General features: G+C 40.0%; 1 protein-coding gene across 4 annotated transcripts in view; it reads right to left on the reverse strand.

Annotated features, from left to right (window-relative positions):
• Positions 1-18,299, reverse strand: part of ERBB4 (erb-b2 receptor tyrosine kinase 4) — a 901,667-nt gene extending 883,368 nt beyond the window's left edge. For all 4 annotated transcript variants that reach the window (XM_070422057.1, XM_070422055.1, XM_070422058.1 and 1 more), the window contains exon 1: positions 18,145-18,299. In XM_070422057.1, the coding sequence (XP_070278158.1) occupies positions 18,145-18,226 (82 nt within the window). In that variant the 5' untranslated portion in view covers positions 18,227-18,299. The remainder of the gene's footprint in view (positions 1-18,144) is intronic.
• Positions 18,300-18,905: the final 606 nt, after the last annotated feature.

Genomic DNA, 18,905 nt, shown 5'->3' on the forward strand with positions numbered 1-18,905 from the left:
TTAAATTTCCAGACTTGCAAATTGGAGAAATAACTTTTTTTTTATGTAATTCCCTGTCTATGGGAAGTTTGAGCTTGTTGTAAGAAAGCAAGCAGCTAACTTCTAAGGAGCAAAAACTGCCCTTGTCCATAATTAATACTATTTCTAAATATGTACGGTTTTGCAGTATTCCAATGTTAATCGATAAGTGAGCACTAGTGACATAGCTGTGGGAATTAAATGTATGAGGACATGAGTAGCTCTTACCTGATGCCTTGATGATCTAGATGAATGTGTAAAAACCGTGATGTAGGAAATGCATTTAATAATCACAATCATTTTCAGATTATTTTCCATGTGGCAAAATCTGTGCAGCATTTGTGTACAGATCTTGAAGATTCTGCTATTAGCATGCAAAAATGTTTCCAAAAATATTCAGTCATACTTTATATTCATTGTGCCCTATCTTGAAAAGTTTAAATGCCTATAAAAGGTAACATAAAAAAGTTATCCCATAAATTTGATTAAAAACCACTTTCACTTGAAGGTGCTTTAAAAAACAATAAGGATGAAAGGACAGAGGGTCTGCGTTTGCCAGGTAAACATAAATCTTTGGAACAAACTGTCTCTCTAAGCACTTTTTTTTTTTAAATACCAAAACTATAAAAACAGAATATGAAGGAAAAATGATTTGAGAAAACCGCCCCTCAGAGAGAGCCAAATTTTCCTCTAAATAGCCTACTTACAGTATCACGCCAGTCCATATATACAATAACTCTCAAACCAATATTGTATCACCGTTTATAAACACAACTTAAATTCAAATGATGAGAAAGAAAAAGTCCATGGTCTTATCACATTTAACATTTTGTAACTTTAAATTTATGATGCTTCATTTTTGCTAACTGCCTTAGCTACCACACTGCTATAATAGCACTATAGTATATATATGGTAATTGACATTTATTGGGCATTTACTATGTGATTTACATTGTTTTACATACACTATATCATTTAATCCTTACAAGTATAGAGTTCTCATTAATATCAGATCCCAGTTTTAAATGAAAAAAATTGAAGCTTAAAAAGATTAAGTAATTAACCCATCTTTACATGGTTAGAATTCAAACCTTGGCTATTTAATTCTTAAATTCCTCTATTTAACCTCTACTTCAATTCTTCGCAATATTTTACTTAATATTGGCAATTTTTAAAAGTTACTAATCTGGTTCCTCTATTTGAAGTATCAAATATACTTAAATTATAATGACAATAGAAAATTAGCATATATTGTTAATATACATGATCCTGTTTCCAAGTTTGGCATATTCATAAATTCTCTTGGTTATTAATAATTATTGTGGACATCACATACAATAATTGTTAATGGCAAGTAACAGTTAATCAACATAATCTATATTATTAATGTACTTCTTAGATGTTTTAGCTTATTTTGACATTGATGTAAAATTAATAGTTAGAAGTTGGGGCATCACTGATATGCCACCCGCACAGGCATGTGTCATTTGGTAAACTGTTTAATCTCTCTAAGCTTCTGTGTCCTGGCCTGTAAAATGTGGGCAGCAGTGTCCATGTTGTGAAGATTAGGTGAGATATCATATCTTAGTGTGCTTCTCACCTTTCTTGACTCAATAGGCCTTTAATAAATGTTAGATATTATGATTTCTTGGGGTTTTTTTGTTACCAAATGCAGAGTTCATTTGTGTTGTTAAAATAATGTATACCAATTAAGATAAGAAAAATGCATTAAATTGTGAAAAGAGAAAAGTAAAATGATGAACAGTCTGAAAACACTGGTCTATACAAGTAAAGAAATTTGGACATCAGTGATAACAAGGAGGCTGGGGCTCTGGAGAGAGCTAGGAGCTCCGAACAGTCTACACAGAAGTGACGTGGGAAGGTATCCAGAAACTAAGACAAAAGGGGCATTCATATGACCAAGGCTCCATAGAAGCTTGAGAAAGACATTTTTTGTTTGACTTGTCTTCACTCATTATCTCTTTAGAGATAGATAACCAAAATCTAAGTATAAAGTATATCCCAGGATAGCCAAGTGGAGTATTAGAAGACTAGAGGCCCAGTGCAAGAAATTCGTGAGGGGAGGGGGAATCCCTCAGCCTGGCCTGTGCCCTCTTGCAATCTAGGACCCCTCGGGGGATGTCCGACTGCCAGTTTAGGCCTGATCCCTGCAGTTGGACATCCGGCAGTCAGACATCCCTCTTGCAATCTGAGACAGCTCACCCACTAACTGCTCCCCTGCCTGCCTGCTCAGTGCGTGTCATAGCGATCGGTCGTTCTGGTCATTCCAGTTGTTCTGTGGTAACGGTCACTTAGGCTTTTATATATATAGATGCCTTTGCTAAGATGTGGCTCTGTGATCTTGGCCAATTATATAATTATGGGTCCCTGTTTCCTTATCCATAATGTGGAGTTAATATCAACTACCATTCAGATTTTAGGGAACAGTGGAGGTAACGTATAAAAGTCCCAGTGCTTGGCGTAGAGGAGGCATTAAAATACATATAGACTGCATTCAGTAGGAAGAGGTGGTAAATCAAAAAGACCCCTGAAAGGTACATATGACAGGACTGTAGTTTTCATACCAGGAGAACCTAATATAATGTGTGTGTTTTTTTCAAATGACCACAAAAGAAAAGGCTAAACATTGTATTTAGTGTATCATACAGTATATATCTAAAGGAGACTGAAATGGCCCTGGCCAGATTGCTCACTTGGTTGGAGCATCATCCCATACACCAAAAGATGCAGGCTCAATCATTGGTCAGGGAACATATAGGAGGCAACTGATCAATGTTTCTTTCACACATCAATGTGTTTGTTTGTTTTCTCCCTCCTTCCCTCTTTCTCTCTCTCTAAAAATCAATGAAAACATATCCTCAGGTAAGGATTAAAAAAATAGAGAGATGGAAATATCAAAGGCCTTGAAGTTACATATTTCCAAAGCTTACTAATAACGAGCTACTTTACTTGTAAGTAAGTAAGACATACTAGTACATATGTGCCTCGGTGTTTTTGTATCCTTTTGATTTTCAGTTCCTTTAGGAAAGTACTTCTCTTTTCCTGTTTCTCTACAATTTACCCTACACTCACAACTGGAGGCCCGGATTTCTAATTTCCAGCTCCATCTCCCCACCTGCTTATATATTTCTCCCTCTAGCTGCGATAGATCCAGCTTATAAATACCTGCTGAGATAACACAGGAGCACAATACAATACATATTTTTAAGCTTGTATATTTATTCTTATTTAATGTTGTCTGGTTTTTAAAATTGAGAATAATTTATTTGTGACAGTACATTAGATTTGAGATATAAAGGTCTAATCAAAGACGGTTGAGAAAGAAGTAATAACAAAGTTTTATATATTTAAGAAAAACCATCTTTAAAAGATCCTTCTGATCTATGAAGAGAGGTACGATGGTGAAAAGCATTTGGGTAGGAATCCTACCCACAGAGATACTGGATTTGCATTCCATGCCTCTGATTTTTAGAGCCCAGGAAGGGCTATTTGGGAATGGTGTGCTTGTGACAGGCTCTCAGGGTGGGAAGCGCCCTCGGAAGTCACGAACCCAATCCCCATCCTCAACGTCACTGGCCAGTTGTCCCTCAGCTGCCTCATTCATTCCTTATCATCACAGAAGAGGTGAGATCAGAGCCTACCACCCTTCACACGAAGGAACTCACCACCTCCCAAGACAGACCAGGCCAACTTTGGAAAGCTCTGACTGTGAGAAACTCCTGGATGGTGTTCAGCCGAAATCTGATGCCTTACAATTTCAAACAGCTGTTAATGTTTCTGTTCTCCAAGGCTACACAGAACAGTGCTAATCCCTCTTGTATGTAACAACCCTTCAACTTTTGAAGATAGCTATCATGTCCCCTTCCCAAGCCTCCTCTTTTTCATGCTTGGCATCTACTTCTCCTTAATCATTCTTCAAATGAAGTGGTACTCCATTCCTCTGATATAATACAGTTTGTTTGCAATAATAATAATAATAATAACAATAATAATAATAAATAATCACAAATTTAAGTAAGAGGATCATGATTAAGCTGATGTTAACTCAATTTCCATCACAATATTGCATTTTAAGTGTGTAGAAAAAAGCTTTTAATGGGATTGTTTTCTTCTCTTTATACACCATAAATGGAAAGGGTACGTGTGGTGCCCTCCAGGGATAGTCCCCTGTCTTAAGTGACTTAATACACACACAAGACAGCTGACTCCTTGCCAGATAACTGTTCATTCTGATTAATAATATAAGCATGCAGCATGGTTATTACTCACATATTATGGCAATCGCAAATTCAAATTCTGATCCTTCAGCAGACCAATTAGTAGACATATGACCCACCAGTATCCACACCCACTTGCAGGAGAATTCATCCCATCTGCCTCATTGAAGTCCTTTGGCCTGCGTCCCTCATGTGATTTTTCTCCTAGGCCCATGGGCGGCAAACTGCGGCTCGCGAGCTACATGCGGCTCTTTGGGCCCTTGAGTGTGACTCTTCCTAAACCTTAGAAGTACCCTAATTAAATTAATAACAATGTACCTACCTATATAGTTTAAGTTTAAAAAATTTGGCTCTCAAAAGAAATTTCAATCGTTGTACTGTTGATATTTGGCTCTGTTGACTAATGAGTTTGCCGACCACTGTTAACCTAGGCCAATTCAATCTGTGGACCAGGCGTTCTATCTATCATTTTCAAGCCATTTCTTTTCACACCTCAAGTTAAATAAAAAAGCACTTATGCTGTAATATACAATTTAGAAACATGCCTCCTTCAAAGTAACTAATTCTTCATTGTGGCCAAGTTAGTATAATACTATTCCTATTCCTATTACCTTAAAATCCACCAAAATCCTTGTTATGTGTAAGAGTAACAAAGTCTTTAGTGACTATAATGGCAAAGACACATCAGAATGGATCACAGCATGTGCCTAAGCAGCGATCCGAAGGTCCATTATTATGCCCGGTATTAATTCTTCAGTTGTTTGATCGGCAAAAGTCTGAGGAGGCAGAGCCAGGGAGGGATCTTGGAAAGCCAATCAGATGAGAATGTATTTCAATATTTTAACAATCAGTAACATAGCAAGAAACATAGGACTTGAATATTTGTCCTGGTAAAAGAATATACTTTGTTGCTCATACCTTTACAAAAGGGTTTATAGGATTTTTAAAATGCCAAACAAAAGTCTCCACATTCTTAATAGAGATAAAAAATAAACATTGAAGTTTTGTTTTTCCCCACGTATTTGAGTAGGAAGCACTGCAAAGCATTTGATCTTGACTCGGTATAAAATCAAAGATGTCGTTAGTTTAAAACCTTCATGTGCTATATCAGCACATATACAATTACTATGAACTTTAATCAAGAGAGAAGCTGTCTGAAAAAAATTAACCTTGAAATAACCACTGGAAATGTGATGAGATGAACAATGCATGAATATGAGTATTATTCTCTATAGTGAGCTTGATTATGGGGAATGTAGTCTTGAGCTCTAGCAGATATATGAATAATATTATAACTTTTCAGATGCCTTACAAATCATTATGCTACAAAATACCTTCAGGAATTCCTAAATGTGGATATTCTTGTACAAATTCCTGGCTTTTTCTAGTATCGCATTTCCATCAAATGTGACCATGTCTTCACACAAGTTAGCCTCTTTTAGAAATGTCTCTAAAATTTCTTTTGGATGATGGCACTTTTTTACAACAACTAAGGACTGGGTAGTACATGTTTTGTTTTGCTTTACAATCACTTCCTGATAATTACAGCTGATCCCATCCTGTTGATTTCTACATCCAATGAATGACTAGTTTCAGAATATAAGTCTAACTATATAAAAGATTCAAATCACAAAATTTTCATAAAATAGTGGGACTTCTGATTCACTTACAAGTAATCAAAATCCTCAATACCCAAAACCCACTGTCTATGTCCATGAAAGAGAGATATTTTGAAAGTTTTGACATATTTTATTTTCTGCAGGCCTGGAATCATTGAAATGTTTTTGTTTTTCCTTTTTTCAAATTAATAAATCTAGCTTCACAGTGCTCATCCTGCAGTGATAAATATGGTACTTAGAGAAATTTATTTTTGTATAGCCTATAAATATTGAGTGAAAGCTGTTAAACTGTGGGAGACCAACTTCATCGGCACCTTTCAAAGAGTGACTGAGTCAGTTTGTCGGAGTGAAATCGCATGTATCAGATCTAAATTTGCTCAACAAAATTAGCTGCGTGCCATTCTATTTGTCTTATCTCTTTCTCTGGCTCATGGTGAGCTAATTCGGGCCACAAGCAATATAGTAAGTACAGAAAAAATAATGAATGTCCCTTTCACCAACAGTTGCATAAAATGTTTTGTCTATTTCAATTTATCTCAAAGCTTTTTATACTTTCAAATTTCATCCTGTACTTAAAAGAAAACGGCCACTAAAGAATTATATCTGAATACCAATCACTTGAGTTTCTATAAATTCCAAGTACACTTTTAGAGGTATCGATATATCACCAGAGACAATGGGGCTGCTAAATATGAAGTTAAAACAACTGGGAAATATTATTAAGTGTTTAGTTGATATTTTTTACATAGTAAAATTGTGACTTGTAATACTCCTTCTTTTATTATTACTTAAATGTACCAATATATTAATTAAAATATGAATATTGGAGCTGAGTACTGACACTAATTTAAATGCATTGTTTTATTCACAACTGGTAATGTTTATTGTAGTTAAAATGGTCAAGTTTAAGTTAGCCAAAGGATAAAAGTCAAAGGTAGATTTTTATCTGTGCTAAATAATAAATGATTAAAAATTAAAAGTGCTGTATTTCAAGAGGTAGAGCCTTAGGAATATAGCTTTTATATACCCAAACGGGCAAGATCTTTTAAATCACATCCAATCATTATAAACTATACAACTGCGTAAGAGACAGCACATGACCCATTTTTAAAATATGATGTCAAGAAAAAAAAATTAATATATATATATGTATATATATATATATATATATATATATATATATACACACACACCTGTATTAGGCACATTTATATTTAGAGAGAAAATATTCTTAACATTCTATCTATACAGTACATTATTTTATACAAAAATATACTGGAGTCCTTAACAGTGTGATTTTACTACATGTGAAAAGTTTTGTGTGTTTTTCCCGTCAAAACAATGCATTGTTCTATATGAATAGTGGGCTTAACTACATCCAGTAGAAAAAAAATAAGTAAAATTATATAATTATACCCGAAATTCACAGAAGAGGATAATATTATTTCCTAAAATGTATAATTTTCAAACAGAGGCAGATTTTAGATGATGTTTTTTTAAGACCAGCTTTACAGCCCCTTTCTCAAGTAGGGGCCTCCCGAGGCTCTGTACTTCATTTGCATTTCCATTTCTGTATGGCTTCTAAAGGGGTTTCCCAAACTGTATAAACACATGTCTCAAAAACCTGGATATGTCTCTACTTTGAAGTTCTTCACAAAGACAAGGCTTATATGATGGTTTCCTTAACATATACTAGTACAGCACAAAGAAAGAACTCTGGGGGATATAATGGAGGAGAAATACATAGTAACCCAAAGGAAGACTCCTTAAAGGATAGAAATATTGGACAGGGTCCTTTGGCTATAGGAAAAGCAAAAAGAGCTGTTGACCTGCAGGCAGAAGGATCTGGGTGTGCTAAGCATCCCTTTCTCACACAGTGGGGCAGGTAGAGTGGAGGAGCCACACCTCTTAGAGGCCTCAGTGGCTCTGTCCTGGGAGAGGTGTCAGAGCAGCTGAGAAGCAGAGGCAGAGCCAGCTGGCTCTCAGGACAGGCAGACATGCAGCTTGGACCAGACTGGGGCACCAGGCCAGCTTCACCCTTCTGTACTACTTCTTTATATCTCTACACAAAGAAGGAACAAGAATCGCTGACTCAAATGTTCTTCTCAGGTGTGTTCTTAAACAAAAAACAATCAGGAATGTTCTAAAGGAATTTCAGGCAGAGGTCTGAATGGCCCCATTGCCCAGATCTATAATTAATAGATTGCTCTGCAGACTATTATGGGAGTTTGAAAGCTATATTAACTCTCAGGCCATTGTAAATAAAGACACAAGTAGGGCACCATGGTGATCTAGAAAGATTGTTTCTCAGAATCTAGTAACCTGAGAAGAAATGCCTGGAAGAGCATTTTCACTGGTAGAAGTTGACTCTATAAAAACTAAATTCATCGTTAGCATGAATCACATAAAAACGCAGCCAAGAGAATCCCAGTCTCATCTCAGCTCAGTTATGTTGCAAGGGCTTCCTTTACAGGATCCTTTTGAAACAGTAGGCACAGGACTAGTTGTCTATGTTAAGACACTGAGAGGTCTCAGTTATAAGAAAGCTGTATTATCACATACCTCTAGGAATAGAAAATGCCACATTCTGTTGGAACCCTTTTTTTTCCATAAAATGCTATTAGCATTTCTCTTGAGGCAAATATTCCTCCCAAGAGTTGGAAAATCACTTAGTGACATATTTTTGTATTGTGCTTTATTGGCCTTGTCTAACCATCTTTAAAAGAAAGGAAAAGTTGGCATCTTGAGTTTCTTATATGTCCTCCTCACTTCCTAACATGGTCCTGAAATACAATGATGGGTTAGTAAATGCTTACTGCTTACACTTATTGGATGGTGAGCACATAAAGAAATATATAGGAGATGTGTTATAAAAACGCACATCTGAAGTGTATATGATGTCATGAACTGATGTTACCAAATAAACTTAATTTTTTTTAAATTCTTAAATAGGAGGTAAGTAATCACAATTTAAGGGCCACATAAAAATAATGGACTACAAAACACATGTTTAAGAATAATATTCACAAATATTTAACTCACCAAAAATAAAACCAACAGAAATACTTTATACCATATTATGAGCAGACTCTAAAAATGGGAATGGGGACAAATTATAAACTCTTGGAAACATTCCATTGAAAGTAATACCCTAGGAAGCTCGAGAAAGCAACTAAAGAAATTCCCAGAGTAAACATGTCTAATATCTATTATTAAGAATTCTATAATTATGTTTTTAGAACAGCTTACTTTGTGCACTATATGGTTTAATTACAAATAATAACCATCTGTGAATGAGCTTAAAATTGTTTTGGTAAATGCATGTTATTCTTTCATTTAAAATATTTTTAAAGAGCTTACTATGTATGTGGTACCACATTCATCTTTGCAGGGAATAAAAACTCTTGCTTTAAAAAAGTTAAAAGAATAATATAGTTTGGGATTAAATTCCAGACAAGTGGTATAGACAAGGATTATTCGTAGTCTAGGGTCATCAGTGAATGAAGATGTAACGATGAGGTGTGACTTGATGTCCAGCTGAAAAGACTGAACAATTGGGACAGAAAGAGGCACCAGGCGACCCATAAATTCCAGGGAAAGGTGTCAGCAAAGGCAAAATAAAAAACAAAAAAACAAGCAAGGTACCATCATGGAATACTGACTACATAAGCCCAGTTCTTGGAATACCTGGTAAGAAACTCATAAGACTAGATTAAAAGGGAAACTAAAGACAATTTTAAGAGGCTTTGAATTTTACAAGGGGAATCCATTTGAAGGCTTCTAAGTAGAAACTGGGATGATAAAAAGTATTAAATTCAAAATGGTCATCTTGGCAGTGACAAGAGGGAAGACTTAGAGGCAAGAGGTCAATGAGCAAGGGAACCAGGAAAAAGGATCTTGCCATAAAACTGCTCTGAGTTTTTTGAGGACTGAAGGAGGTCAATAAAAATGTTAGGGATGGATTTTAATAAGCCATGCAATCAAATGTCCTTTGAAAAAACAAATATTTGTTTAACTGCTCTAATTCTAGACAAAATTATCAGACAAAGGAAACTCTAAAAATGAAAATACACGTCTAAAAGAAATACTATTCTGTTTGTTTGTGTTTGTTTTTTTTTTTCTGTTTGGTTTTCATATGTCCCTATAGAAACAAATTCACATTGCCTAAACATACAGGGAAGAATAGAAAATGATGACAAAAATAATTTCAGTAAAAGGAGAGTTCACATAAAGCAAAGTGTTCACTGCCATCCATGACCTCAATTGCACACCGCCCTGCTAGTGGAGGGGGCCATCCTGAAATACAGCTTTGCACAACTTATTACTAAAGCCACAGCCATGCTAGACACAGTCCAAGAAACCAGAGAATCCAGGGCCATTTTCTTTTCAGTCTTAACCAGGCATGAGGTATCCTCAGAAAAACAGCATATGCCTCTTTTGAAGGCAGGTTTAGAATCCCCACTTGTATCCTTAAGGCTTAAAACCTGGATGTCCACCTATGCCAGATGCATATGGCACCAGACTTAAGTAAAAGTCAGAAGATTAGTAAAGATGTGGTAAGTGAAAGTGAGTATTTACAAGTCTGATCTTTTTGGAAAACAAACTAATGTTTATCACACCATTCATTTTCTTCTCTGTAACACCTTTAGACTATGTTACAAAGGAAATATATACATTCATACAGCCTTGATTTCTATTACTTTAATTCTCTAGATTCAGACACTGAATCTTACATATTCTTATTGATGTTTAGTATGCTTCAGTAATACCTACAATATTGGAAATAACGTGATAAACAATGATACTGACCTACCTCTATCTCTCAAGGAAGAGGTTGAATGATGTTGTACAGTAAGTCACATAGTATCTATGTTAATGTTTTACAGGGCCCCATTCTCATCTCAAATTCCTAACAGGAAGTGATCATCCCTGCCAAAACAAGTACCAACCCTCCTTTCTGTCACTATGACCCACGTGAATGCTGACCATCACTGGAAAAGGTCTGGTGCTTGAAGAAAGTCAGCGACAACCAGAGAGAGTTATAAGTCAACAACATTGCAAATTCGCTAAGCCTGGAGGCAGCATTTGCAGAAGCCAACTAGAGAGAGGCAAATGTGTAATTGAAATAAATGTATAAAGTCTTAGTAGTTAAAACTTAGCTTATGCACTTCTGCAAAGAACACAACTGTGATACTAGCAAGTGCCTGAAGAAAAAGGAAAGGAGACCCAACAAAGACAGTGTAAAAGATACATAACCGGGATCTGAGGATGGATGTGGACAAATCTGAAGTATTCCCATGGATTTGCTGATTAAGGGTCCCATCAACTAGTTGGTGCTGAGAAGCCCACTGTTCATCCTTCATAATCCATTTTGTTTATGCATCCATACCACTTAATAAAGAAGGAAGAAATAACCATTCTGTACTTACTGGTCATCATTATAAGTTTCACATAAAAGAAACTCTTGAAGGTGCTGTTAGACACACACACTAGTGTAGGCAACTCTTATCTGACCTTAGGGTCCAAACGCTATGTTCAGAAAAAACCCTGCCAAGTAAACTGATCCTCTTACAAACCGTCTTAACAAATGTGCTTTATTTTTTTTAATCTCCATGTGCTATAAATTATCAATACAATCAATGATTATCTCCTCAATATAAGTTACAGATGTTGATGATCCCACAGTCTCCCATTTCAAAGGAACTTTGTGTCATTAGGCCCATGGTTCCAATCCATGTGTTTTCATTTCAATTTTACAATTCTCTTATAAAGCAATACAGCCTTGTATTTATTTTTTAAGGGTCTGCAACTTCTCAAGTGCTTCTATGTATGTTCAAGAAAATGATAATGGTATCAGGATATGCCAACTACGTTATGTCACCTAACTTCCTTGTGCTCTCAGTTTCCTCAGTTAAAAATGTGAGGACAGAAGGCAGGCAGGGGAAGGTGGGTGGGTGGGTGGGAAGGCTCAACCAAAGAACTTGTATGCATTTATGCATAAACCATGGACACAGACAATAGGGTGGTGAAGGCCTGGGGCAGGGGGTGGAGATGGGCTAGAAGGGGACAATGGAGGGAGGAGGACACATATATAATACTTTTCAACAATAAAGATTTTTTACAAAAAATGAGAGGACTAGATATGTGATTCCTAAATAGAGCTAGATTTCTATGAAGCCAGCACAGGAGACTAGAGAAAAGAGTGGACGAACATTGGGGGAGCGCTACAGCCAGGGCCACAGAGCTGGCTTCTTGCTGCAGCTGTAACAAACTCAGCTCTCTTTTCCCCCTTTACCTGTTTTAGATGCCCGGGCTACACAGGTGAATTCACTTAAAAAAGAGCGACCCGCTTGTAAAAATAACTGAAATGCAATGGATTTCTTTTTTTGTAAAAGTCTAAACATCGTTTTTCTAATGAACTCATTTTTTTAAAATCATGTTAATTGTGTAGGTATCACTTTTAGTTGCACTAATGGAGATGAAGAAATTGAGGCACAGAGCAAGGAGTCTCACCCCAAGATCACATAGAAAATGGCTGTATGACCAGAATTCAGTTCTCCTAGCTTTTATTCTGGTGCTTTATTCTGTAGCTTCACACAACAGCAGGGCTGCTACTGCCCTGCCCACAGCTCAGGCATGTATGTATCCATTAAACCCTATGTGGCTGCTGCCCTCTGGAGTTGTGCAAAGCAACATGCTTGCAGAATAATCACATTCAACATGAAAACAATCATAAAACAATTACTATATGTTCAAAAAGGCAGTTTAGAATTAGGCATCAAAATATTCATATATTTTACCTCTGTGTCATAAATGTGAGGCAGTTCTCTTCCCTCCTGAAAAATTAGTACAAGTAGAAAGCACTATCTAGGTGTCAAATATAAAAACAAGGAAGTAGCTTTAAAGCTTTGATCAAAGCATTGAAAAATAGGTCAATTTCTTTAATAACCATGTCCGAATGATCAACAACTCTGGGAGAGAAAAAAAAAGTCATATACAATGAAATCTGATGAGACCATAGAGCAATTCTGAAAAGTAGTATTTTGGGGAAATGGCCTCAAAGACAAATATTTTAATAACCTCTTTATTTGTCTAAGACAGGTGCACTTGTAACAAAGATGGTCTGCTAGAAACTTTACATTATGTTTATTAGCATATGTGTACATGTTTTAAATATGTCAATTAACTTGTTACTGGAATGTACCTCAATGTCACATTTTTCAAAAAACTGCTATTCAGTGGAGAAATAGAGTACATGTTCCCCTACACATCCCCCCACCCCCCAGCACACAGGCCAAGTGACAAATATATGGAGTTGCTCAAGGTATTAAGAAGAAATAGAGGAACTGTCCCCAATGTAGAAATCCTTATCTAAACCACTTGCTTATGTCCTGTGTCACACCCACAAAATTACTTAAAATCTTCAAATTATGCAGAAGAGTGACAGCTTCAGGAAACATTGATTTAGGATCTTTTCATTGGAAAAAAAAAAACAGACAAATTAAGAAATCATTTGTCTTTATAATCTGTAATCCCCAATCAATAACTGTATTGGAAAGCAGGAAATGTAAGGGTTTATTCCAACTGCCCAATAATTATAATAATTTAGAAAATGAGTATTAGAGAAAAGATGCAATTTGTTTCCAAACGCTCAAATGTAACATAGTAGATAATTTCTAAAATGATGTAACCTGGAGAAAAGTTTATAATTTGATTAATTTCTAGCCTGCACAACAGATTCAGTAGATCATTTTAAAAGATAACAATAGGATATAATTGATAATTAATTTCTATAGAATAGCTGTAGGCTGAAACATGTATAAGCTAATTTCAATGTAGGCATTAACATTTCTACAAAACTGTATTTCTCAAAAAGGATGAAATTTGTCGTATGATGTTTTAGGCACTTAAAAATTACACATGAATATCCAACAGCAGCAGAACACTGTAAAATAAAGCAAAAACTTGCTGCTATTTTTAATACATGTTAAATTTTCTTAATAATTTGTTTGAAATAATGTAAAAGTGACACAGCTTTAAAGCATCGCAAAGTATAAGGCACCCTAATTCAATTTATTTTCTAAAAGTACACCTTACATAGTCATTAATCTTAAGAGGACTCTAATCACCAAGTTACAGAGAATATTCAAAAACATCCCCAAATGCTTGCATCCCTAGCTTTTTTGTTCAATGGCAGTGGTCTACCTTCCTTCCTTGGTCAGGAAGAGAAAGAGGGAGAGAAAAGGGGACTTCTCTGTAGAAATATTTGGCCTTGGAGTTAGGACTTTTAAGATGTGCTAGTGATCTTGGATCGATGCCTTTTTATTTTCTTTCAGGAATAAATCTGAGCAATGGAATGGCTTGCGATCGTCCAGCCAACCAGCCATATCAGATTTATCAGAAAGAAAGAATGAAAACTGGCTCAGAGGACTCCTGCAGAGGCTGAGTGGCAGGTTGCTGGTAAACACACACACACACACACACACACACACACAAGAAAATGCTTAGTGGTGGAGGGAAAATATATATTCACATGTGTAAACTCAATAAACAATAAGATATAAAAAAAGAATCCATAGTTATGGAAAAGATGAATGCATAAGACAGATGATAAATAGTACTTCTATTTAAGAACCAAAGGGATGAAAGCTCATGAATATTAAATATTTGAATCCACTTTAAGGAGGAAATATGATTTTCCCTCAAATGAATGCAAACTCTAAAATTCTGCCAGTGCAAACTTACTGTGTTCACATTAGTATATAAAAAAATGCAACTCTTCCATGAAACCCATGCCCTGGGAAATATTCTAATGTAATTTCTTAATTAAGACACATTTCCAGTGACTAAATGAAAAATATATATACAGCAGTAAGTGCCTTGATTTTCAGAAAAACTGACTTTTGATGCATGCATGATTAAAATAAATAAAAGCAGTTTCATTTGAGAAGAAAATCAGAAAACAAGAATCATGACACAACCAAAAATCTTTCAAGTTTTATCACAACAGTCCATATTAGAGTGTTTTCAAGTGATGAGCAGTTATATTAATAAGCATAAATGTATTAAGAAGCTTTCTGAAGAAATAAATAATACCTTCTAAAAGACCCCCTTTACATATGTAAGTTCAAAATTAAAAGAAGAAAAAAAAGGAACCGTGAACCCATGGGTGTGCTCACAGCAAACACATGTAGGAAAAAGTATTGATGTGTGTTTTTTTAAATATCATTTTCATCTTTTAACTGTTTTAGTAACCTTTTTCTTCTAACTGCAAAAACAGCCCCTAATATTGGAGACATATCTTAAATATGTAGGAAAATGTATGTTCTTTTGTAGAATGAAAAGCAGGACTAAGATACTTGCAAATAAGAAATAAGAACTGGACTGGTTAGTCACTTATCTGTTAAGGTATGTAAGGCTATCACTTCAATACTACCACATAGTTCATTTCAATACAAAGGTAATAATGATTATCTTTCAGGAAGACAGAAATTTGGGAATTATTCCTTTTAGTGATGAAGGCTTTATACTATCTGTAGAAAGGGCCCTTGACTATAATATTTCTCGATAAAATAAGTCACTGGAAAAAACAATCGCCTTCTCTAAGGCTGATATTTTTTCCAAGCAAAGAAGCAAAGGTCCTCATCAGTTACAATTATTTGAAGAAATATCTTAAATCCATACAAGAGAATCTTCTCCCCCCCCCCCATATTTTTATTCTATCCGCATAGAGCAGTAAATAAGGTGCATTCCTTCTGCTCCTTAAGAAATTAGCATTTCAAAAATATGCCGCTTTCCCCTGAACTCCAAGTGTGTCTAATAATGCGAGAAGCAGATTGTCTTCCTCGTTCCCTTAATTTGTTTCATCTAAAAGCAATTCACTCAACATCTTGTCGCCCTCTGGCAGCTTAGTTTACTTATCCGCACTTAATTTCTCATCTGGACCAAAACAAACTCCTCCAAACTGCGACTGACTGCTAACCACGAGAGGGGAGATGCAATATGTATTTACTGGGGGACACGCAGCCGCCGCACACTGACAGCCACAAGCACACCGACCTGCACTCACATCCCAGACAGTAACTTGGTTCTCTACAAGCACCACATTCAAACCAGCTGAACTCTCCCTGCCAGGTGCGGCAGGGTGAGGGTGGGGTCGGCTGAGAAACACAAGTCCCCGGGGGCATTGACAGTTTCCAGTGGATCACCTGAGCCTGCGTGTTGCAATTATACCAGGGGGTGCACCCGACAGCTTTTCTTTGTGCGGCTCTTTCATCTGGATCACTTTGTGTTTGGAACAAGTGAGGCTCGCCTTTGTGTCCCCAGAATTTCAAGTACAGAGTCACACACGGAACAACAATGGCACGCTAATCCTCGCGCTCTAAATGGGCTCACTTGTGGGTCTGACAATTCGCGGGGGGGGGGGGGGGGGGAGAGGAGACCAGCTGCAGAACTAATTTGGATTACATTCCTTGCAGAAATTCTGAAAAGGGCTTTTCGGCATAGCTCAACCCCAAGCCACACAGTTAAGACCGAATTGCTGCGGACTCGGAGCCGGGTCCCCCAGCGGCTGAAGCTGAACCAGACAGAGCCCCCAGTAGGTCGCCTCCCGCAAATTCCTCTCGGCTAAGTCTGCACGTCGGTCGCCACTGCTATTGAATGGGTCAATGTGCATAATCAACCCATTGAGGGGAGATATGAAGGGGCTCGGAGGGAGAGGGAGATAAAAAGGGATGTAGCTAAGAGGCCGCTTGGAATCTCGAGTCCGTGCTGGTGCGATCCCGGAGGTGGCTGAGCGCGGGACCTGGTATGCATGAAGAATGTCAGAGGCACTGGGACCGGCGCAAACGGCGCGCAGTGTGCCATTCGAAGGTCATTTTGAAAGGCTCGGGGATTGTAACTTGTTACTTACTGGGGAGAGCAAGGAGGGGGAGGCAGCGGCGGGGGTGGGGCGGAGCGGGAACACGACGGCGCGCTGATTTCTCGGTGAGGTCAGAAGGACACCCTCCCCCGGCCTAAAGCTCTCCCCACCGCCACTCCCGGGGGCTTTATCTCCCGTGGCTGCCTCCCACGCTCGGTTGAGCAGCCCGGATGGTTCCGGAAATCTCTCCGGCTCTCCTAAAGGGCGCCCCCTTGGCCTCGTCGGACACCGACTCTCTTCAGTCCTTTTCTGTCCCACTTTCAGCCCCAGGAAACTCCCGGGTCAGAAACTTTGAGTCCCTGGCGCTGCAGGTGCTGCCAGGAGCCCCGCGGGCCGCGGCGCGCCAGCCCCACGGCGCTGCCTCTCGAGGTCAGGTCGCCTCCGCCCGTCCAGGGAGCGGGGGCTGGGGCTGTCCGGCCCACGGTGGCCGCGCACCCCGCACGGACGCGCCCGCCTCGGCTTCAATCAGTCCGCACCGGGAGTCGGATCGGTAGCCGCGCTGGGCTGTAAACAGAGAAGTTGGAGGGACTCCGGCCAACAGCAAGTTTAACTTCAGGAGGAACTCTTCCTGGAGCCAAACCCAGCGGGAAGGCCGGCTGTCCGGGCACCAGTATGTCAACCTTTTTTTTTTTGTTCTATTTTTTTTAAGATGTCAGGCAGGCAGGCAAGCTCCCTTCAGGTCAGTCGGGAGAGAGCTCCAGGACGCCGGGCCAGGAAGCCGGGAGTTCCGGGCCCCCGGGCCAGGGCGCGCCCGCCCGCCCGCAGCTGCCCAGCCTTGGGCTCAGGTGGGGTCTGACCCAGCCGGGCTCCAGCGGCCGGAGGCGCAGTGGCCGCGGGCAGCACGCACAGGTGCAGAGCCCGTCCTCCAAGCTGCACTCCCCGCCGCCCTCCCGCACGGAAGGGGCCGGCCGGCACCGCTCGGGACCCGCACCCTCCCGCGGCCCGGGCGGTGCGCGCTTCTCCCCCGCTTCTGCCCTCAGGGTCCCTTCTCACTCGGGGCTTGCGGCGCCCATGTCCCGCACACCAGGCGCGACCCGAGGGATCCCTCTCAGCTCCCAGAAAACGTGCGAGAAAGACGACCAGGGGGTTAAGGAGAGCGGAAGAGGAGATAGGGGTGCACAGTGTTTTTTTTTCTTTTTTCCACGAGAAATAAAACGCATGCACACACAGATGGTAAGTTTGGGGACGGAATGAGAGGCGAAGAAGAGGACCCGGTGGAGAGGTCCCTCCTCTCCGGAGAGCCAGAGGGTGGCAGGTTGAGCGAAGGGGGGGAGAGAGAGCCACCCCAGCAGCCGCGCCGGCCGCGGCAGGTTCAATCCCTGGAGCGCGAGAAGGAGTCACCACCCACCTGACTGCGAAGCGCTGCGCTGGACGGTCCCCGCCGCCACTAGAAGGCTCACCCAGACGCACAGTCCCGCCGCCAGCTTCATTGTGTGCAAGTCTCAGATCCCGTGCTGACAGTTACATGTCCAAATGGCATCGCCCCTCTCGGGCACCGGAGGAGACCCGTCAGCCAGGCGCGCGTGGGGGCGCGCGGTGCACCGGCTCCGAGCGCGGCGGGCGAGGGAGTCCGCGGCCGTGGGGCCGGCCCGGGCCGGGAGGGGGCGAGTGCGCGCGGGGGAGAGGCGCTCGCGTTTGAGCGTGGAGCTCCTGGCCGGACTGCAGCGATGTCCCCGCGCGATCGCCCGCTCTCTCCTCCCCGCCTCACTTTCTCGCTGGTCGGGCGACAATAAAAAGGAAGGGGGGCGGGGGGTGGGGGGAAGGTTTCCCAAAAAAAAGTTGCTTGCAAAGAGGCGGTAGGTTTCCGGCCTCTCGCCCCAGGCCGGCTCTGATCGGCTCTCCTTTTAGTTTCCCAGCACCTCCAGTCCAAATTGGGAAGAAAGTGGGGAGGGGGAAGCTTCTGGCTCCTTCTCCCCGTAGCCAGTCCTTTTCCCTGTCGGCGTTCCTCACTCCTGTCCGGCGGCTGCGGTAATGAAAGCTCCAAGCATAATTTCCAACGCTTCGCTGTCTCCAGCTGCAGCCCCGCGGAGAAATTAATAAGACTCCCGGAGAGGGGGGAGAAAAAAAAGGTGGAGGGGGGCGGCGGATAAAACCCTCCACACAGGAGCC

This window comes from Myotis yumanensis, unplaced genomic scaffold (assembly GCF_028538775.1).
Source record: "Myotis yumanensis isolate MYYU_CA2020_CCGP unplaced genomic scaffold, mMyoYum1.0.hap1 SCAF_8, whole genome shotgun sequence".
NCBI lineage: Eukaryota > Metazoa > Chordata > Mammalia > Chiroptera > Vespertilionidae > Myotis > Myotis yumanensis.